The sequence below is a fragment of the Anoplopoma fimbria genome, chromosome 16 (genome assembly GCF_027596085.1).
Source record: "Anoplopoma fimbria isolate UVic2021 breed Golden Eagle Sablefish chromosome 16, Afim_UVic_2022, whole genome shotgun sequence".
Lineage (NCBI taxonomy): Eukaryota > Metazoa > Chordata > Actinopteri > Perciformes > Anoplopomatidae > Anoplopoma > Anoplopoma fimbria.
In genome coordinates this window covers 18,876,405-18,901,003 of record NC_072464.1, presented here as the reverse complement: position 1 = coordinate 18,901,003, position 24,599 = coordinate 18,876,405, and the positions used below count along the sequence as shown (strand labels likewise).

The window sequence follows — 24,599 nt, the reverse complement described above, 5'->3', positions numbered from 1 at the left end:
GCTCACCTGAATATCATGCAGCTGTATGTCAGTCAACATATGCTGATGAAACAACAATCTTTTGTTGTTTTTTGAGCTCAGATTTCAGAATCTGAGCTTTCAGATAGTTAATTGATTTAACTTTGTTCCTTTGTCTCAAGAGGAACATAGTAACCATCCAAACTCTCTGAGTTGTGGCAGCTTAAGACAATTCCTGCATGTGCACACTCTAAACCAACATGCACATCAATCTTTCTGCTTGCTCAACACCTTCACACTCTGTCATCGCTCTTCTGGAAAACAGCAGTCCACCGCGAAAAGGTATGGGGCACATATATTACAGTCATATTCCCCTTTTAAATGAATAGTCTTGATTTAAAAAAAGGTCTCTTTTTCTTTGTTTTCTTAAGTGTGTACAGTCTTTTAGTGTGTTTCTTCATTTACAGACACTGACCCACTCTGTTATCCTGCACTCTTCGCAGACCACATAGCAGCACCAATGGAACTTGCAGTTGCAGCGTTCGCTCCGCGTCTGCTGCAGGATGTTGTGGCCTCTCCCGCAGCACAGACTCTCGCAGTTGTCCATGCCGGGGCTGGTCTTGTTGCAGATCCGGCCCTGCGTTCCTGCCGAGTCCGAGCCCAGGTCCCGCTCGCAGAAATCTGGCGACTTTTCAAAGTAGACCAGTTCGTTGACGCTTGGACGCCGCCGATGTGTATGGTGGTGGTGATTGTGGTGGTTGTTCTGATGATGGTGATGGTGGTGGTGGTTGTGGTGGTTGTGATGGTTATGGTGGTTGTTGTGGTGGTTGTTGTTGTTGTGGTTGGAGTGGTCGAGCTGTCCGGTGTTTCGGTTGTGAGCCTTGATGAGCGTGGCGATGTGGAAGCGCTCTTTGAGGATTGAGCCCACCACCCGGAACTCTGGGGTGACCTGCCAGCAGGTCTTCAGCTGGCAGCTCCCTGAAGTCCCGTGGCACTTGCATTTCCTTCTCATGTGGTCCAGCACCACCTGCGAAAAAAACAGATGGAGACAGACAAGAGAGAGAGAGTGGGATGGAGTGAGGAAGTGAGCAGAGGAGAGGAAGTAGAGGAAGGGGTTGGAGGAGGTGAGGAAAAAGAAAAGGAGAAGGATTAATGACTTTCTTGATTACTGCCTACATTTGAAGTTTAATATAAACAGGTACAGGATGTTGCGGACTGCATGTCATAATTCAAACTTTTTCATATTTCAAACAATTATTTTGTTGTTAAATTTGTTTGTTCTTTTAAGCACGCCACCGTATAGTGAATGACACATAGTTCCCTGAAGGAATATTGGTCCCGCATTTAACAAGCCAGGTGGTCTGACTCTTGTTGTCAAACACACTGATATCAAATAACACAGATGGATGCAGGCATTTCCCAAACAGACAGTAGAGTCATTATTCATTTTTTGGCGTGAAATAATGACTCCATGCATGACACACATGTAGCAGCAGATTGGAGCATTACAGTGTTTTTTGTTATTATATTTTCACTTTGATGTTTTAATGCTGCGCAGTGAAACTACAGTGATATCAACAGCCAGCGTGTATTGTTTTCATTTTATTACATTACAGGAATAAGCATTTTTTATACACATAATTGAATGGTTCATCAAACTGCTATTGCTATAGGCCCTGTTCTAGCCTCGGATGATACTATATGTGAATGCATAAACAAGCATAAACACAACATGTTCAATCAGAGCATGATGAACACTGCAGTACATATTCAGTTCACACACACACACACACACACACACACACACACACACACACACACGCACAGGTACATCCCACATGGCAGGAATCCTGTCCATCGCACCCCGATGATATTTCCTCAAGGACATGTGTATGCATTTATGTGTGTGAGTCTTGTCAGTCATCACCTGTTCTAAACTTTAAGATCCAATTACCAACAGGAACACTGAGGCCACCCAGAGTACTGACAGATGCTGCTGCTGTTGCCACCCCTATCAACATACACATACACACACACACACACACACACACACACATGCTGGACACTTGCACAGTTCAACACATTCCACACATGTGCTAGCAATAATGCTAATCTCACACACACACACACACACACACACACACACACACACACACACACACACACACACACACACACACACACACACACACACACACACACACACACACACACACAACATGACTGTCACCCACACACTCTCTGTCATCCGTGGAGAATGAGACAGATACGGCAAACCACAGTGTGTGAGTAATTTTAAGAAGTGAGTTCATGGGGTGTGTTCTTTGTGTCTGTGTATGTCTAAGCATGAAACCTATACAGTAAGTTCATGCATGTTTGTGATACTGCATGTATGTGCCCATGGTTGAACGTATGTGTGTGCAGGAATAATCCTGTAGTATCTTCTGGCTTTGCCTTCAGAACATGAAACTCCCGAATGGGGTTCACATGAATAATTTCCCTTGTTAATAAATAAGATTGGCCAATCCCCTCCGTTATTTAACTAGGATCTCATCCATTAGATAAGCAGCAGTAGGAACGGAAAGGATAGAGAGAAAAATAGTGATGGGAGAGATCTATAATATATCTATTGAGTGTGACAATCCTGTTCCCCACTTATACAAAGTCAAGGTCAATATGGGTGACTGCCAAAAATCTGACACTTCAATAGCCTATTTCTTTTTTCCTCAGATGGAGCTAGAACAAGTTGTTGAGTGCTTTCATGCTCTAAGGCTCCATTGCACGCTGGGCTGTTGGTTCCCAATTGAGCAAATCATTCAGAGTAAAAAAAAGAAAAATAAATCATGTTTCCTTGTTCTGAAGCATTGGTGAGTGGAGAGATGAATCAGAGAACTGGTGATAAAAAGAGCTACTTGACTCATATGTTTGGAATAAAGAAAAAAAGAGTGGCATAGAAAAACACTTGCTTGCCACTAAGTCAATAGTGATCAGTCACAGTCCAAAAGAAAAAGTTTCGAAATAGAATTTAAAAGAAAATGAAATCATGTGACAAAAAGAAAGGTAGCAGGGATGGTCTGGACCATCTGGAGCAGCAACAAATAAAAAACATAGTGTTTTTCTCAAAATTAGAGGCAGTGTATATGTGTTCATAGAGTTTGGGTTAGATTATGTAAATATTGGTTGCTTACTTTTTTGGTCATATTCATACAATATGTAAAAGTATGCTTATATTAAAATAGGGTGCTGTTACCATTAACAATCAAATTTGCCAGTAATGTAGAGCATTTAATAAAATTAATTGTTGGCAACATTTCTGCTGCAGCTTTTAATCATTTCAGGGGTGTATTATAACAATTACACGAAATAATACAAAAACTTATCCAAGAAGCATGCATTTTGGATAAACATGGGTCTACTGTTATTGGGAGTGTTGAAAACAGCATTTAAAGAAGCTGTGATCCGTGGTGAGGAGAGGCTGTAAGACTTTATAGTAAACAACATTATAACAGCTCAAACAGCACTTGCACTGAGTTCAGATTGCAGTGTTTGGTTCAGTTTTTAGGGCAGAGGCAACCCCAGAATCACAAACGCTCTGGCCTTAAACACACAGCAAAGTCTGTAATCATAAAACTCTCCAACCCACTTAAACCTTAAAGGGACCAACTGACCTAAGTCATAATTGCATCCACATTGCTTCTGTTTGAAGGTACATTCGCACAGCAGGATAGGGGTTTCAAAGGACAGTAAAGCAACAAAAACAGCAGACAAGCAAAGTGTTATTTCTAATGACATTTTGTCATATTTTGGCTGGGGAATAAATAAAAAATGTTCTGGGAGATTATGGACCACAGCAGCATAACTCAAAAAAAAAAATGTTTTATGTGTATCCAAGTAGAGTAAATAGTTTGCTAGGGCAGATCACCATATGGAAATATTCTCACTAAGACTGTGATGTTTCCAATAGTAGGCTAAAGAATGTCTGGCTTCTATGAATAATGTTTGCAATTAATTGCAGCTAAATGCAATCGACCCTCCTCTGAACAGTGACTGTCCAACTGTAGCCTTTGGATTTCTAAATATGCCAAAGCAGCGTGTGCAGGGTTGAACTCTGCATTAAAAGAGTTTAGAGGGTGGTGTGGTTGTTTTAACCTCTCTAAAAAAAAAACTAGAACTTACACTTATGGAATGGATTCAACAACTGGCTGACCTAACGTAAAAATGAAATTGTTAGCGTGTCAGGCTACCTAGCTTAACTACCTAGTAGCCTCCATACTGTAGCAACAGAGCGTTATACATAAGGCCAAACAGCAAATCATTCACAAAATACATTTTATGGAGCTACAGGTAGTGTAACAAAAGTAACCATAATATTAAAAAATATATCCCCACTTTGTGTACACTGGTTTAGCCAACCTAAGCAGCTTTATCGTGTTCTTTATTGGCTATGGGCAAGTTTGCACCACAGCAACCACAAATACAAACAGGTAGAACTTAGCCAGTGTCAGATAATAAGTCCGAAGGTGTGCAGGGTTTAGAAAAACTAATGTTATGCTTTATGTGTCACTATAAATGGATAATGTTGCATCCTAAAAGTTCTCTTTATTCTATAAGACACAACATGTTACTGATTGGCAAGGCCTGCAACAACTTTTCTAAATGTAAAGAGATTACCACACCATTCATAAATTAACACAATTCAGCATCAAAGGAATAACATCTGTGACTCCTGTTTTAAGGTGGATTTACCCGTTGAACACACATGGCGTGCTGCACACCCTGTGCTCTGACTGGGCAGAGCTTAATAAAAGTTTGCAGGCTCCGAAAAACCTCAACAAAAGGAAATAACTCCGGGTGACAAGTATGTCAATTATTCTTTTCACTTGTAGTTGAAAGGCAAACAGGTATAGTCTAAATCCTCAACAGGTAATAAATAGGAAATAGGGGAAGCTGTCTGCTCTTGCCATATTAAAAGTGGTCTGTCAGTATGACATGTGAACTGCTGATCCATCTGACAAAAGAACTGCTAAACACTAGTTGAGTACATTTTGTACAAGAGGACAAAATGAAAAACATGATGAGCACCTGATTTAACTTAATATAATGGAAATGCAACATTACATTTTAAATGTGTCTTTGCAGTGTCAAAATAATTGAAGCATATATTTAGCAGCTCAAATGCATGAAATTGATTTGAATCAAATAACTTGGAAACAAATTGAGACAGTGAGCTCAGATCATTCACGCGTTGTTGTTTTTTTGTAGTCTTTACTGGTGTAACATATTGAAATACCTGTCACTCTTCAAATAATTTTCGACTGTATTTTCAAGATCCAGACTGGTTATTGATGATCAGCTGAAAGGTTTTGGATTTTCCGGTTCCTTCCTGTTCCTTCTCATCTGTACCTGGGGGCTATGTCTGACCGTCTCTTGGTCTGTTTTTACGATATCTGAATTGACTGCAGTGGAAAAAAAGGGGAAGAAAAGTGACGCAGTGATATATTGGTGCCTTGTTGTAGATCTTTAGAATTACCCCTGAGGGCACTCTGTCTGGTGGAGGAGGGGCTGGGTGGAGCTGAAGGGGGTGGTGTACAGTAAATGTGGAGGTAAAGGGAGGGGAGAGGGAAGGAGAGAGGAAAAGAGCATGACAGGAGGAGGAGATGATCTCTGGATTATCTTTTTTTGCTGTCCCTACACCGCTTGACACCCAAAGTCTGTTTGTGTGTGTGTGAGGTTTTGCGTGAGCGTTATGACAAATCATCTCTCCGTCTATCTGACACTCTATCAGGGCCCTGCCGCTATTAGCAATAGTACATTGTAATCAGCAATCCTATCTAACCTGTCACCAGCTGTGATTGTCTTGGCAGTGTGAGCCGGAAGAACATAAGTCTCACACAACTTGAGTCACTTTGAACGAGCTATAAAAAGCTTAAAGTAGGTTACCGTGTTAAACGAAGAAAAGCGCTAATGTTTTGAAGATGAAACAAATTACAATGGCACAGCATGTGTCTCACTGCAGTCCTTTGGCTTACATTGCACGTACACCGAGGGATGTAATTGCGTCAAAGTCAACGGCAGTCAGACCACAGTTAGAAAACAAACATCTGGCAAGTTTTAATTGGCTTAGAGAGTAAGACAGAGGCTTCTATAAAACAACCCCAGACAGAGATCAAATACAACATGTTGGTGGCAGATTAGGACAGCAGGCTACATAATACAGTAGACTGGGGAAAAGTGCAGCACACTGGACTAGAGCACAGCAGACTACCGTTAAATGAAGAGGTGCGGACGAAGTAAACCAAAGATCAGAGCTGGTGTCAGGCCCTGGTACCGCAGTCTGATGCTTTGGCTTTTACTAGAGAGTTAACAGCAGGAAGAACCAAAAGCCAGAAAACAAGAGCAGCAAGAAAGAAAGGGTGAAGACATGTGACCCAGTTCCCCAGCCAGAATAGAACCACAAGAGTTTTAGTTATGTGAGGTATTTGAAAACCAGGACAACTCTCACACTTTGCCCTGTTTTTGTCTACACGACCTGATGAAGTTTAAGGTCACGCAGCCAATAAACATTTTTTTTGCTATTTTTGTTTTGTGTTCAATGAATAAAAAAGTGCAGTATGTGGCAATCTACTATTTTCCACATTCATTTAACACATTCCCTGTAGCAATAGTCAGTAATTATGGAGAGAAATTTCATGCAAGTGCTTGTTGCAGCCCTGTCTCAGTGAAGACTGTGATCCTGGACTGGACTATGCCAAAGGTGAAGTGTTACCACATTCCTTTTGGCCTTATGTTACACCCTGATATTGTCATCCCGATCGAATATCAAGTTTTAGTTGACTCAATACTGTCTCAGTAGTAATGAAGGGTGATTTACAGCATAGTTTTTTTTCTTTGTAGGGGGAAAGTCCTGTGGCGTATCACACATAACACCAACAGTGTTTGATGGAGAGCGGAAATATTGAGCAATTTGCTCTCTGCCTGTGCTTGTATCAACATTAATGAGGAATCCCACAACAGAAATATTCCTTGTTGTCAAATATGTGATTTCACCCTATATAATCAATCATCAGTTTTTTTTATAAGCAACATAAGAAGTCTATAAACATTTTTTATTTAGTGTAAAATGCTTTAATTTAGGTCTCAATTTTAATCCAAATTAATAATCAAACTTTTTGCATCAGAAGATTTATAAAGTACATTTTCACCATGTTGTCATAACCAGCTACTCTGTACCTATACATGTATAATTTATGCCTTATTCTCTGCTTTGTTGGGTGCATTGAATTTAATCGTGGGCCAATCCCTGTGTCATCACCACTAACCACTTTTTGGGAAAATCCTAATCTGATGTCTTTGTGTCCCACGATCGACCCTTCCTGCTGATAAACAGCAACTAGTCTGCATGCTGCCTTGTGTTTGTCAGTTCAAAGACAATCTACTAAATGGTCTTTAAAGCCAAGCAGAGAGCCAAGGCGATATCAAAGCACACAAACAAATCCCACAGCAGCACATTAAGCCCAGACATCACTTTAAACAAATCAAACGCCTTGCTTCAAAAGAACAGTTAAGCGTACGCAGACAAATACACACGCACGCATGCAAACACAATGACATGCAATTACTGAGCAAAAGCATATCTACAGTATACATAGAGAACTACATTAGAACGTGTCTGTTTGTGTCTGTGTGTGTGTGTGTGTGTGTGTGTGTATCTTTGTGTGTAGTATTTACTCACTGTTAATTGCACACAATGGCCACAGCTCTTACTTAGAGACTCTTATAAAATGTTATTACCAGCATAAGCACTTCCACCTGCTGAGCTTTTACTATGAAACATTTGCCTATGTGTATATTTACGCGTGAGTAAAGGAGAGGCGCGTACATAAGCACATGCATGTGTGTGTGTGTGCGTGTGTGTGTATTTGTGTTTGTGTGTCTACAGTGCGGCGTGGGTCAGATCAAATGCTCTGCCGCTGTACTGTCAGGACTGTGGAATGCACTGCACACCACTGATGATATGAAATGGCCTCTGAAGAGCACAGGACCAATGGCACACTAATGTTGCTATTTCTGATCAAACACACTTTGCCTTTTGGTGTGGGTTCTGAGTCAATGAATTAACGTGAATGGGCTCTGGAGAGCAGTTTATCATTGCTCAAGGGTTAAATTAGGCATGAAAGGATCCTTGGAGTCCTACTATTGCTGGTTTGGATCAAGAGGGGGTGCTGCTCTGGATTCATTATGGTTTAAATCACTTTTACGGTATGTTTAATGATCTGGTGAAGCAATGCTGGGCCTTGACTCACGCCAAATAGGCCTTCAATTGCATGAAGACATCAGCTTCTCAAAGATAACAGTTGGCAGCACATCAGTTCTCACCACTTCCTCTAAAGTGTGAGTGGCAGGTGGCTGAGGTTATTTATAATTTTTGAATCTATCAGACAACAAGTCCTTCCTTTTCTACTAAGAATGACATACAGCACATGATGGCATCAGACAAGAGAGATTCTAAATTGTGCCTAGTGGAAGCTGATATTCTTTTACAACGGGTACAATAAGAGAATATAAATATATTGATTCAATTAGTTTCAGATTGGTTAACATATTCAGTTGCTGTGTGTCTTTGGTCCCAGTGGAACCATTGCCACACAAAGCTTGCACTTTCCCCTGGGGTTTGGCTATAAGGCACTCACAAGCCAGTCAATCACACAATAGAGGGACTGGGAATGAGAGTTCGGCCAGCTCCACAATTTGTATTTTGGGTCACATCATAAACTCACAGAACTGCAAAGATCGTACAAAATACAACTGTGTGGAATGCTGTTAACATGGTCTGAGCAGACCTGCAGAGCAAATGCAAATCACAGTCATTCTTGAAGACAATGTAAAAGAAAAAATAAAAAAATTCCAAATCCTAGGCCTTTGTCCTGTGTTAACTTGTAGCAATTACACAAAACCCTTCCCTTTTCTCTTCCCATAATTCTTGATGACTCATTCTTATCCAATCAAATGCTATTTGTGCCTTCCATCATGTAGAACCACACTTGACCGTTAGCTTGAGGGTAGTAGTAGCTCGCCGGGCCGCATAGATGACTGAGATGTGTGTTTGTGTGTCTGTCACCATAAACTTTGCCAACAGTCGCTTTTGAGTGACACAATCAGAAGGATTTCATCGAAATCCCTTTTGCAACTATAACCTGTCCACATGCATCTTCACTTACACTTAGTGATACTGTCAACATCACAAAGAGTCGACAAAATGCCAGAAACACAAGTGCCTTCATGAACAACCCTTGTAAATGATTTGGAGATAACCAGGGCATATGTCTCAAATGTGTAAGTTCCAAGTATTGATCAGAAAATTAGGTTAATTAGAAATTGGGATAAGAAGTCAAAAGAAGTTGAAATGTATATTATATTTCATGAAAAGGGGGATACCATCTATCCTTAGTTGCCCTAAAGTCAGGCCCTTATTGTAAATTGTAATTACCAAACCACGCTTGCCAGTAACACTGCAGACTGTTGCAGAGCCAGCACTGTCACCACCTGTCTAATGAACCGACAGGATTCAACAGAACCTCTGCATGGCTCTAAGCTGTGCAACATGAACGCAGGAAAGCGTGCCAGGCATTTGTTTTGAGGTGTGCTCACTAAACGATTGAGAAGAACATTAGAAAAAAAAAAACTTGGCCAAGAAATTTACTGCCCCTGTAAAGTGTTTCCATGTCAAAAGCAGCCACTTCAAACATGTAGTCAGTCTTTTAAAACTGCTCTTATTAACTTCTGAACAGTAGTTTGTTTTGGTTCACTGCAACGACACCATGGAGGGCTGAACTGTGCATCTTCACGGTTAAGTTAATGTGAAATTCCGACTAATTGAAAACTATCAATTGATATTAATCTGAGGAACAATAAAAGATGAATAAATCAGTTGAATAAAAATACTGTAAATACTATGTTAGCAAAAAAGTTATGGAAGTGACAAAAGTTGTTGGGAGGGGATTGATCTAACAATGTAGATACTTGAAATGTATTTAACTATTTCGCCTACTTACACTCATTCATATATATATATATATATATATATATATATATATATATATATATATATATATATATATATATATATATATATATCATATGTATATTTTTCTTTTTCTTCAAATGTAAGCTTTGGTAAACTTTGACCTTTACACATTTATGGCATTAGGGATATGCTGACATCATATGTAAATAAACCTCCCCTTCGCATTGATGTCTTACTGCTCAGTATTATTTCTATAATCAGCCCTGCTGGAGAGAAGTTGGAGGAGGCAGAGCAGCAGTGGGGGAAGAGAGGAGGGAAGGAAGGGCGAATCTCTTTCTACTTTCCGCCCCGTTGTTTGAAGTCTAAAATCTTTTGCAGGGTTTTAAACATCTGTTTCCAAACTGCCAGCAGCCACTAATTAGGGCTAAAAACAAGACGGAACGTCGTGAGAACCCTGGGGTGGGCATGAGGCGACATGCACACCCCACTAAAAAACCACCGCATTCCTCTGCCTAAAGACTACTTCTCTGAAAAAGGGGGAGTGGGGCAGGGGGATGGAGGGGAGGAGCGGGGCGGAGGGAGGTGAGGCGTTTGTGGTGGTGTCGGGTCGGCGGGAGGAAAGAGATACGGGAAGGGTAGGCATTATTTTGAAGTCCCACCTGTCAGTGCTTTTTGTTTGATTCTAGGGGTCGTTTGTGTGTGTGTGTGTGTGTGTGTGTGTGTGTGTGTGTGTGTGTGTGTGTGTGTGTGTGTGTGTGTGTGTGTGTGTGTGTGTGTGTGTGTGTGTGTGCGTGTTTCAAGGTCTAAGAGTTTTTTTGTTGAGACTTCCTATAGCATTTGAAGTCATCAAGGTGTATGGTATTTTAAGGTTCAACAGCTCCGCAATGACTCATTATAAGTTTGTTCTGTGCCGCTCGTCTATCTTCTTCGTCCTTCATTGTCATCTTTCTTTAGGTTTCTCTTTCTCCTTCATTCTATATTCCTCCACAGCCAGTAATTGCCTTTGTACATTACACTTCTTCAAGCACTGATCTCCAGCCTGTGTTGAGCTGTAACAAGCCAGCCCTCTAAGCATCTCCACGTGAAACAATGATTTGATACTGATTTGATATTCTACTGAAAGCTCACATCGCCCCCTAATTTTATATCTTGATTGACATCAACACTGGTGTATATCCAGATCTATCAGAGTAGTGAGCAGGAAAAATACTTTAGCTTTGAATCCTTCCAAAGTTATCAGGTGCGTCAGTTGGTCTTCTCTGCTCGTAAAGAACCGAGGTACCATCTCTTTGATGTTGGTGACTTCTGAGTAAGAGTAAGTTTGATTAATGTTTCTGCTGCCTTGGCTGAAAATTCACAGCCTGGCACACAGAAAGTTACATTTCTTCTGAGGTATCCAAGAACAAATAGTTCGTTTTTCTAAATAACCCTCTGGGAAGATCAAACTGTAAATTAACAAATGGCAGAGCAGTGCCAGTTCTGGTTTGATTTCTTTTAGCTACTGTTTGTCTTTTCAAAGTTTAAAAGGGTGTGATTACATATTAAGGATTTGAAAGACTTTCCTCGGGGCACTCCACCTGCCAAATGGAATAACTGGATTTCTTTCATAAACTTGTTTGTAATGTTACATGATTTACTGCAGAAAGTTTGCCTTCAATTGATATCAGGTCTTTGAAATTCAGGCTCCCATATAACAAAGTATAGAACCCAAATGAACGTCTGTCAGTTGTTACTTCCGTTAACATCTACAGGATATGTTGGCTTTTCTTCAAATGAATACCACATCCCACTGTCTATTGTATTTTGTGTTGCAGACATCAAGCCATTATACTGCCATACAGTGTAAGCTAAAAGAGAATAAAAAACATCAACTTGATTTTGACAGATCACTGTAATAGTCACTTATAACATACAATTGAGGAGTTGCTTTTGTATAAATTTGAGGCTAATAGGCTAATTGGTGTCTGTGTCATCATGCATTTTTGCATATTAGAGACTCAATTCCAAACAAGAAAGAGGTTTCAAACGCTCAAGGGCATTTGGCAGGATACACTGCCTTAAAAAGGACCAGCTAACAAGGAAAGAAAAACCTGTTTTAGATGTGGAACAGTTTGTAAGTCTGCCTTTATCCATCAATCATTTTCAAGAATGTGTCTTCAATAGGTAAAGCAGAGAGACTAAATACATGAGGCCATTCTGTGACTATGCCTGTTACCACATTTTTTAACCTTACTTGCTACATCCACATAAAAAGTACCCAAAAGACAAATTACTCTCCTTGCTTGGCTCATGAACTCATTACTACTCTTCATCTTCATTTCAGCCCCAACCCAAAATGGAACATAAGTCACCAGTTCTACATCTATAACTATTTATACCATCCCAGCTACAGCAGGGAGGCCAGCTGTTGTCAAGTTCGGCTCACAGGCTCCACATTTGTGTTTTGTCTGCATAATCAAGGAAACCAGAAGTAAACTGATGGAGAGATACAGTCCCAAATTAGTCAAGAGGAAACAGGGAACAATGAGCAATTATCAGTTGCTTCTTGTGTCAGTTCCACCACATAGCTGCTGTATCATCATTTACATCTCTTTTCTCACATTGCCCAAGGCAGAAACCTCAATAGGAGTGTTTTATTATAATGACATTTTAACCTACTAATTATTTTAATAATGAATTATTACAGTAACTCATGAAACTGATGTTGCACCTCAATGCTTATTCATTGACTTTGTAGCCTAGAACGTACAAATCCAGCACTGGCTGAGTGCTACAGCTAACCGCTACTTGAAGGTATGTCTCCCGTAGCTTCCGCCCTCCCTCCTAAGTAGTCTCCTATTGGCAGGAAAGACGAAGAGAGACTGATTCTACTCAAATAAAGATGCAGTGTGTCAGAATGAGTGGCATCTAGTGGTGGGCTTGCAGATTGCAACCAACTGAAACTTCTCCTGTGTGTCAGTGTGTTGGAGTGGCTGACCCAAAAACCCCAAAATGCAAAGGGCCCTATCTAGGGCAAGTGATTGGTTTGTCCCTTCTGGGCTACTGTTGAAACATTTCGGCCTGCTCTGTGAAGTGGACCCACCCACGTAAATACATACAAACGGCTCATTCTACAGTAACAAAAACACAATGATTGTAATTTTCAGGTGATTATACACTGAAACATACTTCTGCCAATAGACCATCACAAGAAGTGTTTGAAATGGACAGAATACAATCATAGTTGTGATAAGATCTAATTACCATTTAAAACACACTTTATCTGAAGTGTTCCAATAAATTGTGTTGTTATTAAAGTTACTTTAAAATAACAGATCCACAGCTTAGGAAAAACCCCTACAAACACACACACACACACACACACACACACACACACACACACACACACACACACACACACACACACACACACACACACACACACACACACACACACAATCTCCGCCAGCAGAAATAAACAGCAATCTAATAACAAAAAGGCCAATGTTGAACAGCCAATCTAATAACAAAAAGGCCAATGTTGAACTAGCCAACAAAATCAGATTGTGTTGTGCACTCCAGCGTTATCTTTGGCCAAGTAGCAGTCGAACCACCCTTTCTCCACCTGTTTTATTGGGTAATATGTTTTCTTGTAAAATCATATTAAAGATAGTGTAATATTTATATTGATAGCAAAAGAAGATGATCGCTCTAACTCTGTTTTGCTTACTTCTCAGGTTTGTAGTTACATAAAGCACATCAGGGTTAGAGTCAACCTAATTTAACCTTGTCAATTTTAAATGTAAACAACGCCTACACGAGTTGATATGTAATTGTCATATCTGAGTATTCTTTTTGCACAAACTACCTTCTCACACTGAATTCTTTTCAAGTGATTTTGTTTCATAAAGTTGTTGGGAAAATATATATTTTTTAAATTGTCACAGTTGGAACAGCAAAGGCTTGACCTTTAGTCCCAAGTATGGGTCAAGCTCCAAAAGGACTTGATCCTACAATTAAAATAATGCAGCTGGATTGCATCTTTCATTAAACCCTTCCCTGCCTGGTATAATGCATGTCTTCTGAATTCCATAAAACTCTGAGAAACACGTGCACACAAACAGCCTCATCCTCTCACCATCCCCTCCACACTCACCTGTCTCCCAACTCTATTATTGTGCAGCCTCATGCGGGCATGGATGTCCTTGTAGGTTTCGCGGGCATCCAAGAAGTCCCTCGAGAACTTCTCGCCGAATTCCACATCGGGACTGCAGCCACCCCACTCCCAGGAGTCCTGGGGTCCCGGCAGGTCGGCGGGGAAGTGCTCCATGACGCCGTGTACCATACCCTTCCCCCGGTGGATGGCCTCCAGCTGCAAGCGGTGCAGTTTGATGCGAAAGGCTTCCTCGTCCCCACGCCGTTTCTCGTCACAGCTGCACGCCTTCAGTTTGCCCATGGAGCAAGCGTTGGCCACGGCGTGCACGACGCCTGCTGCTGCGATGGCGTACGCAAAAGCACTCTCTCTGAAACCTGTTGGGTAAAAAGACAGGTTAGTGGTGTAATGCTTCGTATGGAAGTAGAGGGTTATAAGAACACACACAGTCAGGCAACCGAGTTTGGGAAAGGAAAGTCTGAGATATTTTGTCTTAGAGAACGTGTCGTAACACAAGACATGTTTACAGGAAAAATGGCAGTTACCAAGAGGAAGATGGAATTTAAACTCACTAAACTGACACTGTGCTTCACTGCGAGGTCCAGAATTACACAAGAAACACACCAAAATATAATGTATTCGGCTATGTTTCTTTTAAGAAGCCGCATCAAATGTTACTCAAAATTGAGTTTATGTAAAAATGTAAACAAATTTTCAATAACCTGCAGGCACAACATACCAGTGTGCATGTGTCATGAACCTGTCAAGTGAAATGAGAGGATTACCAGGTCGATGGAGGATGAAATTTGATAGCAATCCAAATCCAGATCTCTAAGGCGCCGTTTACGAGGGCCTTTGAGTCGAGTTACATTTTCTATTTTTAACTGAAACAGCATCAGGAATAGTAAACAAAACTATTTAATTTCACTCATTAAAGTTCTGTTGTAAAACTTCTTGATACAACTTTAAGATGTCAAGTGATTTTCCTAGCCCTAAAACTCAGTTTAACAACAGCTAAACGAGCGAGACAAAGACATTTTTTACTTCTGTTCGCAACATGTGTCCAATTTTGTTTCATACACATTCAGTAATGGCGTAGTTAAAGAGCTTCCTCTATTATGATCAAGATACGCATAAGAGTTTATTCACACGTTCATACTTTATACACATATGCCAAGACTCATGAAACCTGGGGGAACATCTGGGACAATAGCAATTAAGTTTTCCAAACACTTACGTACTTTGTCTCTGTGGGCCATCTGAACATTAACAGACCCCCACCACTCCCATCAGAGGACTCACAGAGGACTCAGACACTGAACACGACTCTGTCTCTCCTTCTTATGTACAAGATATTTGACTTTGCAACTCTTTGCTGTCTCCCGATCCTAAATTTATGCTGCAAAATAGCAAATATCTTTGCTATTCTCTTCTTCTTTGACTGAGAAGCATCTGATATGGCTGATAATTTAATTTAAATTTCTTGTAATTTCAAATCTTAAAATAAAGGTTTAAGATCAAACTACGTGTTACTCTACGTGCATGTGTTTAGGTTAGAGAGGCTGATTATGCCACATCGAGGATTTTGCCTTGTAATCAATTCCAATTGGCTCAGACGGACTACTGCGCGTAGAGCAGTTGGTTAAATGGCTGTGTGCGTATAATCTTTCCATTCGATGTGCGACTGCTTTTGCCTTAACTGCTAAACACATCTCTTTCTCCTAGACATCAAGTCTAACTTGCATGCGGCACATGTAATGAGTGCAACACTACCACAACTGATCTGTAATCCAGAAGACTAATGTTACAGTGCTCTTCTCTTAGTAATATAAAAACACATACAGTACACATTCATCCTGTCCACGTTGATATATTCCTGGGACAAAAAACAATTCTTGTCCAATTGTGGAATCCATGAATATTGAGAAATGAAGTGCGACAGCAGCGCTTGCACTCGTACACTCCACAGTGTTTGTTGTTAGATCTCATCTTACTGCCTGTAAGCATGGTGCCCTCAGGTTCTATAAAAGCAGCCCCACTGGCAGTCACTCACTTGTGTAGAAAACAGTGAAGTTATAATGGAAACTTGTAAAGAAAACATGAAAAGAAACCACTTAGGAGTTTATAGCAGACTGCTCGAAGGGGGAAATGATTCAGGCTGCTTGCTGGAGTCGACAAAAGGGCCATTAACTGGAACTAACTCTTTTAGCACTGTTTGATGTGTTTCCTTATTTGTATATTTAAGTTAACATCATATTATTTTTAGGTATGATGTAAAGTTTGACACCTTCACTGTCATGCTGGACTTATTTGTCTTTCTTGACACTGGGCACATAAAAGGTGGGAGACAGCGCAATAACAAGTAAACGAGAAATTCATCCATGAAGTAGGTGACAGTCGCTAGTTCTCCAATGCAACTGTACTGCAAGTACTTGCAAAACAGTGTAAAAATAAAAAAACAGAAACCAAAGCCTTTTTATTACAAGGGGGCCAGTCGGTCAACACAGGGGGCTCTGGTAAAACAATGCAGGGTCGTCCATGAAAAAAGTTGAAAAGGCTCAACTTTTGCTGCAACGCAATGTAATTCGTCAAGGCGCCGCATTAACCTGCAGGCCTTAAACAAGCCCCCCACCATGGCTGTTTTAATGTAGGGCTGTTTCAACTCAGGGCTGTTTTCAGTCTGAAGCACTGATTAACAACTTGGACTTTGAAAAAAACAAGTGACCCGACCAGATGCCGGTTGATTTTCAGTTAGCAAGGAAGTTGATTCTGATCCTCATTTTAACAAGCTGGCAACATTGCTGACAGTGGCTTCGAGCTGCACACACACACACTGCATTACTTTACAAGCTATTTAAACAACACTTTTTAGATTGATTGCAAAACGTTCCTTATCAACATACACAGCATATATGTAGCAACATAAGCATTCAGTTGGAGTCATATTTATGTCTACCTGATGAATGCAAATCCAAGACACACTCTCATTTTAGCTCTGTTTTTGGTCTCCACCAGCTCTTGGCTCTTTAGCAGCTATATGCCGACTATGTTCACAAGCTAGTGGCTAACTTTGTCTGCAATGTGTCTTGTCTTGTGTGCGAACCGTAACCTTAACACAAAGTTTATTGGAGCTTTGTTTGTTGAATGATCAACATCTGATTAAGGGCAATTATGAATTTTGTTTCATATCCGCAAAAAAAAAAAGCTGCACAAACACACTATCACATTTATAATTTGACTAACTAACTCACAATCTGCCCTCCACCCTAACACCTATACTCACACAAGGTGGGGGAAGTGAAAGGGATGGCACTTAGGCACATCCTCATACATAGAAAGCCTGTTTTAGCTCTTGCCCTGCTCTGAGTCAGGCTCTGCAACCCGGGCACCCGGAAGACTGGGAACAAATCAATCCAACAAATAATTTATCGCCTGTGACACGCCCGGCTGAACTGATGGTTGAGGAAGTGACAAAATGAATTAAAGATTCAAAGGAAACTGTCACTTTGTGTTACAGAAACCGACTAAACAGGTTTATGCTTTTGCCGCCGAGAGTTGGGAAAGTGCTGAGAGCAAATTCACAAGCACTTGCACTGGCAAGGGAAGTAAAAGCATTAAGGAGCAGCCCAGCGAGGGAGGACACAGACACAGTGACAGAGAAAAACAGGGAGAGAGACAGAGAAAGATTCTCCTATTTCTGTCTGTCCATGATTTTCCAGCCGTCCACTTTAGCCTAGTTTTTGATGCAAGCAGAACAGGAATGAACATTGCCTTATAAAAGTTATCAGAATTAATCAGCAGTAAGATACGTGGCAGAGCCAGAGAGGATCAGAGCAGCATCTGATGTAGTAAAACTAGACACCGAACAAACATTGAGATACAGAGACAACTCCAACACTTTGTTATTATCAGAAGATTTGAGAAAGCTCTGCAAAGATATTGGAACAGGCAAGGTTCCAATTCCCCAAAATACTTAATTTGTATCTCGTTTTACTGGAAAAGTTTTGTTTTGTTTTTAAAGATAGATAAAATAGTTATTATAGTATACTGATTGAAAAGCAAAATACCAGTTTGGTATTCAAACCCCTTTCTTATATTTTTCTTTGGGCAGTTATATTTAAAATATGTGTGAAGCTCCACAATTTTATCTTAACCACGTCTTTAACTCTGTGTCAATGAAAGCACTACCTCTTTGCAGTAGCTGCACGCAACAATGGCTGCAGAAAGCTCACTTACATCTATTTCTTATAGCTACTGTGGAGATTTTGTGAATGTATCAACATGTAACAGATGAATCATCCAATTTTAAAGAGGTTGTTTATGTCAGTGGTTTGGAGTTTCTGCACCCGAGGCAAACCAGGGATGCCAGACAACCAGCAACTGCCTGTACTAATAATGACAAACAGCCTTTCAATGAGTCAGTGAGGAGTGAAAGTAAGACCAGAGGTGTGTGAGCAAAATGTTGTTTTAAGTTAATAGTGTTTATTTCTACTATCCACAGCGATGACAGGGAATAAAGTCCTCAGTGAGGGTTTCAAAACTTAAGTTTCATGATTGTATTTGCACACAGATTAAGGAGAACATAAATTATAGCAACACCCCTCCAGGTAAGATCTGAAACATTTAATCAGTTCAGGTTTTTTTTTTATTATGGGGAATTCCATGAACAATCTTGTGACACGGTCTTAAAGGATACTTTGAAAAATCCAGATTTATAAACCCTTCTTTTACACTTATTTTTATACAATGAAAACTCAAAGTTTAAATTAACAAATTGATTTTGTCGTACCAAAGCCAAATTCACTATAATGCAATACATTAATATAAAATGCGAAAATTGCCATTAGAGCACTGTGATGCACTTTATCTCAACAAGTCAGGGGCTTTTCGGTGAAAATGAACTTGCTTTTTTAACATTTTAAATATTTGGAACTATAAATAATTCAGCTTTGAGCTCTATCTTGTTCCTCCTGTGGCAAAATTGAAAACAAACCCAAGACTCAACTACCAACCACATTGTTCGCTGTTCATCCATTCAGGTGCTCTGGCTATTAAGTAACTGATGCATTTACCAGTCAATAACCCCAATGAGTCCATCTGAAGAGCTTCCCAACTCTAAAGATCCTCTTTCATCCTTTGTGGCTTACGCGCAAAGCTCCAAGCTCTACAAACCATCACAGAAAACTGATCTGCATGAGGTTTGGTAATCTTGAGGTGACTAACTGCTTTTGAAGTTACGTGTTCTTTTGTACTAGCTATTGAGTAGATACAGTGAGGGTTAGAAAGTAGATACCAGACTGCGAGGCACTAGAAATAACTTTACCAACTGGAGATAACATTTAAGAATTGCATTAGGAAAAAGTATCTGCGTTTGGAGAATAATATCACGCCAATGCTTTTTTAGGATGTGTATTTTTGTGGAAACTAATCTTCTAAGCCGATCCTTTCAAGGTATTCTATCAAAGTGTGTTTGAGGATGAAACCACAGCCTGTTTGAAGAATAAACTTTTGAACTGCACTTCTGTCTGTACTTCATTGTTGTTTTTTTCAACAGGTTATTGAGTCGACCTCCCACCCCATTGCCGTAAAGACGTCTCTTAAGTTTTCTTAAATGAGATATGTGCATTCTACTTGCTTCGATTCAAGTGTTTGATGAAAAAGATGCAAAATGGTTATAAGAAAAGCGTATATCGAATTGAAATGAAAATGTACAGTCTGCCTTTTTCTATAGCATATTGTATCTTGACCATAAAACTGACCTCTTTTAAAGACGATGCTGTCGTAGGGTATTTTGTTCCTAGTCTCCAGGCTGGAGCAGTTCCAGCGGTGTCCTCTGAACTGATGCTGGCACTCGTGGATTGCAATCTGGATTCCCTGGATTGCTGAAGCCGTCACGTCTGGGTTCCTCATGCACACCTCCAGCTGGCGCCTCGTCAAACCAGGCAGTGTGAGGCACACCGTGTTGGCATTCAGGATCGGGTCGATGTTGGGGAGCTTCAGGCCCAAGATTTCATTGGAGTCTACCCTGCATGGAGCATACAGGTCAGGTTATTGACAAGACAAACGGACAACTAATACACCTTTTGTTGCTCACAAAAGTCTGCTTGGGAGAAGTAGGGTTTCTGTTGGTCCTAGAGTGCCACAGCAGTCAGTTCCCACAGTAACCAACAGACGACCAGACTTGATGATCCCCAGTGTAAAACCTAAATATTACACAAACTGTGGGTTGATCTCCACATGCTGGCGTTGGAAATGCACTCTCACATCTATTACATTTTTTTTTTTTTTTTTTTTTTAGATTGATTCACTTTATGATCATGCAAAGTTGTCACCAATATAAAAAGAGAGCTAAGAATATAACATGTGGTTTAAATGCCTGCGCTGAAACCTGCAATTGTGTACTTGCATTTAGTATTAATTTATGCCAAATTCAGGTTTTGTATCCTGATCTTCACTTTGATGCCGTGCATGATAATAGCTGCACAGTAGATCAGGTGAGTTGAAGTGTGGGGAGTGAGGGAACAGTTTCAACTCGTTGGCATCTATCCAACAGTTCTAGTAAGAGTTTTAGATACACAGCAGGGGAAAAAGCAATTTACCCGTCATGCTGTAAAATCACCTCAGGAAATCAGTTAACAAGCAAATCCAATGGCTTTTTAGCAGTGAGGTGTGTCTCTGTACTCAACTGTCGGCTGCTTATGCTGCAGATCAATCATGTGAACAACAGTAATCCAACTGACAGCGGTCAAAGCTCCTTTCTACTTCACAGAGAAACAGTAACAGCAGTAACAAGGAAAACACCGGCTGCGCTGATGATGGCTTGAGACCTGAAAGGTGCTCAGCTTTTGCTTCTCATTATCATTACAAGTAAAACACAGGTTGGGTGTCACAGCGTTTGTATGACTGAGACACACAAATGAAGGTTATGTTTGGCGGTGGGCACACACACATACATCCACATCTGTGTGCACACATGCTTGCACAGCCAGACACGCACACACATATACCCAGGTGTAGGGAGGAGTGTACGGTAAGACACACAGAGGCACTCACACAGCTGTAGAAACTTTTCTTTCCATAGTTTCCTCAACATGTGTAACTGAAAGTTTATTTTATGTGAGCCCCTTCAACAAACAAAAAACAGACCTAAAAGTTTAATTTCTGACTGAAAAAGCAACCAGTATTTTTGGAGTATAATTACAAGCTGAAATACAACATGCCATGACATTAAATGTTGCTCATTTGCATATAGTGGTGGCTTATTTTCTAGGTGGCATTGCATGTTGAACTCTGTTTCTCTGTAATTCCAGTTTTTGTTCCTACCTGTTGTGTTTTGAGAGTAGACCTGTTCCGACAACCATCTTTTTCTAAAGGACTGTTTATTGATTGGCAACGTTGTTCGGGAACGAGGGATGCCTGGAAGGCAGACAATTGGCAATAGACCATGACCTTTTGAAAAGTAGACTAATGTTTACTTCTTTATTTCATGATTGTATACGTTCCCTTTAATCATGTCAGCCAGAATAGTGAGTGTTATTTAACTTTTACCTTGAAAAGGAAAGCTGACATTAATGCTGTTTGAGTACAGCATTATTTAATTCATAGAAAATAATAAATAAATACACTTGATAAAGACATTTTCATTTAATAAAAAAAACAAAAAAACAAAGATGCATTTTAGTAAAGTAAACCAACACAGAGATGAACTTTTTTTTTTTTTTTTTTTTTAGTGTGAATTCATTCCTTATTAAACTCAACTCACCTTTTATCCAAGAGACAGATAACCACCAAGATGCACGTTATTCTGAGGATCGCTTGTTCCATTTTTATGCCTTGTAATTTTTGGAAAAATAAGAAAGAAAAAAAAGTTTTCAAAAATAAAGAAGACAAGAGTTTAAAGTCCAGTATTCCTTAAAGTTAAAGGGAGGACGGAACAGAAGAAGGGGGTCAGGTCAGGTCCGGCTGAACGTTGGCGCTGGACTTGACAGCTCCCGACGACGTCCAGATGTGCCAGCCAGCGGCGGGATACTCATTCACAAAAAAAAAAAAAAAAAAAAAAAAAAAAAAAAAAAAAAAAAAAAAAAAAAAAAAAAAAAAAAAAAAAAAAGTTTCATGCACCTCTCAACTTACTGAATGGAGGAGGTTTGCTACAAGTTTAAAGGAAAAATACTCAGTGTGGTCTTTCTCATACACATCCGTACACATCCCGGTATCTCCGCCGAGACATTTGCATTGATGTAACATCCGAGAGGGTCGCTCTGAATGAAGTCTGCTCCTCTGTGATGTCTCGTGCGCTCCGATAGTCCTCTAAACTACTGCACTTAGCGCTCCGCCAGCCCACTTTTCTTTTTGCGTCACCCAGGGAGAAGAGGAGCGCCGAGGGAGGTCAAGTGCCTCGTTAAAGCAGGATAGAGATCCTTTTAGATAAGGAAACCAGAAACACTTAGCCTGCGCCCTCTGTGACGGAGAACATTTGTATTCACAGGAGGAGAGGAGGAGGTGGACTATATATATATATATATATATATATATATATATATATATATATAGTATTGCAAAAGTGAAGAATGTTATATTGACTTTAGCAATTTGCCTAAAAGGATGTAAGATGATTATGAGGAGGAAGACAGAATGAGGATGATAACTGTGATGAAGACCAGGGAAGGCTGACTTTTTTTTTTTATCCTCAAATCAGACCATTGTTTTCAGCTACTGTGTGTGTGGGTGTGCATGTGTGTGTGTGTGTGTGTGTGTGTGTGTGTGTGTGTGTGTGTGTGTGTGTGTGTGTGTGTACAATGGCATACGTTGTGTGCCCTTCAATGACAAAAATAGAGTATTTACTTTACAAGTTAATGATTCATTTTACTCTATATTTTACTTTAAAACTTCAATTATCTTTAACCTGCAGGCTTGAATTAGATGAATTAATATTGAATACATTTTGTGTTTCACCTCCATAAAGTGTGAGGACTCTAAAAAGAACTGTAAAAAAAAAAAAGAAAGAAAGATCTAGATAGAGAAGAGGCTGAAATATCCTGGCTTTAAGTCCCTACATGCATAATATAATATAGCTATAATATAACAGCATATTTTCATTACATCCTCCCTGTCGGGTAACCCCTGTTTGCATCATCAGAGTGGGGTATTTTCTCAGAGCCTTTTCTGTGACTGTTTTCACAGGCTGAGAACTGCCAAGTAAACTGATGTTGATGAGTTGCCCTTTAATTACAAGCATCTATATAAAAGCAATAATATGTGTATTGGAGTTGGGTTTGCAAAGTTTGAACTCTGACAATGTGAGTTCGCTCTTGTGCTCTGAGAGAAATAGAACTATCATGAAAAATGAGGGCTTGTTAAAATTGTCGGCGAGTTCTCATTCTCCTCTAACCTTGCCTGTGTGTCATGGCCTTTAATCTTTCAATTTGAAAGACTATAAAGTATAACAAAAAGCTCCCTTGTTGATGAAGGCCACATGATATCACTCATCTCAGTGCTTTATGACTAGGCTAGAATAAAGATTCAGAAACCACAAATAAAAAGGTTTTCCCCCATCAGTGGAGGGAAGGGAGCTTTCTGCCAGCATGGAGTCACCAGAGTAGTAAAACACTACATGAGTGCAGCATTCAGACGCAATTAAGTTGCCATACACAATTTTAGAAGATCAGGGAAACAATCCCACATCAAATTTTCTCTCAGAGGGATTTATTAGAGCACCCTGATCTGGAAGGTTTGGCATGGAGAGTTTTGCATGCAGTCATCCGAAACTCTGTGTCTTTAGGTCTCATCATGAGTGTTGACAAAATTACCTTCTGAATCACTGTTCTTGAGAAATGTGACTCACTGCCTTATCTCCACTTGGATAATCAACAACAGCAGCTACATTGTGATCCAGTGAATCCCTTTCAATCAAGTTGAAAGGGATTTTTTCTGATTACAGTCTGATTACTGCCAGAAAGATATTTGGACATGATATAATAAAAACTCTCATTATAGGTCAAAAGTACTGACACACATAGGCTCTGTTTAAAATACATATTGTTACTCTTACTTGCTGTGCTATTTTTCAATCGAGATTATTTTGGTTTGAGACAAGAGCACAAGTAGATAAGAGCAAAGAGGTTAAACTACCAGAAGTTTAATAACATTAGCAAACATTAGCTTCCTATTTGCTGCTGGTTATATTGATATTTATATTTTATTTTGAAAGAGCACTGCATTATTATTATTTTAAAGTTACACAGTCTCGCTTTAAAAAGACAATAAGAAAGAAAGAAAGTAAAAAGTCCAAATCTGACATATTGTGTTTTTTTTTTTTTTTTTTTTTATCTTAACAAATTTTGAATCTATTTTTCAACTAACTTCAAATCTAACATGTATACCATGGGAACTTTCTTTATTTTCATAATGACTAACTTTTAAACTTCTTTTCATTTTCCTTGCGAATATGAGCTTCTATTGGGACCCTTTTTTTGATAATAATAATTT

The 24,599-nt window shown here is 39.8% G+C and overlaps 1 protein-coding gene across 1 annotated transcript; it reads right to left on the bottom strand.

The window, feature by feature from the left end:
- Positions 1-415: 415 nt before the first annotated feature.
- wnt10a (wingless-type MMTV integration site family, member 10a) lies at positions 416-21,938 on the bottom strand. The gene is made up of 4 exons (XM_054614834.1): positions 21,877-21,938; positions 19,874-20,139; positions 14,118-14,491; positions 416-985 (listed from the first exon to the last, which is right to left on the bottom strand). The coding sequence occupies exons 1-4, from the start codon at positions 21,936-21,938 to the stop codon at positions 416-418; spliced, it is 1,272 nt and encodes a 423-aa protein (XP_054470809.1).
- Positions 21,939-24,599: the final 2,661 nt, after the last annotated feature.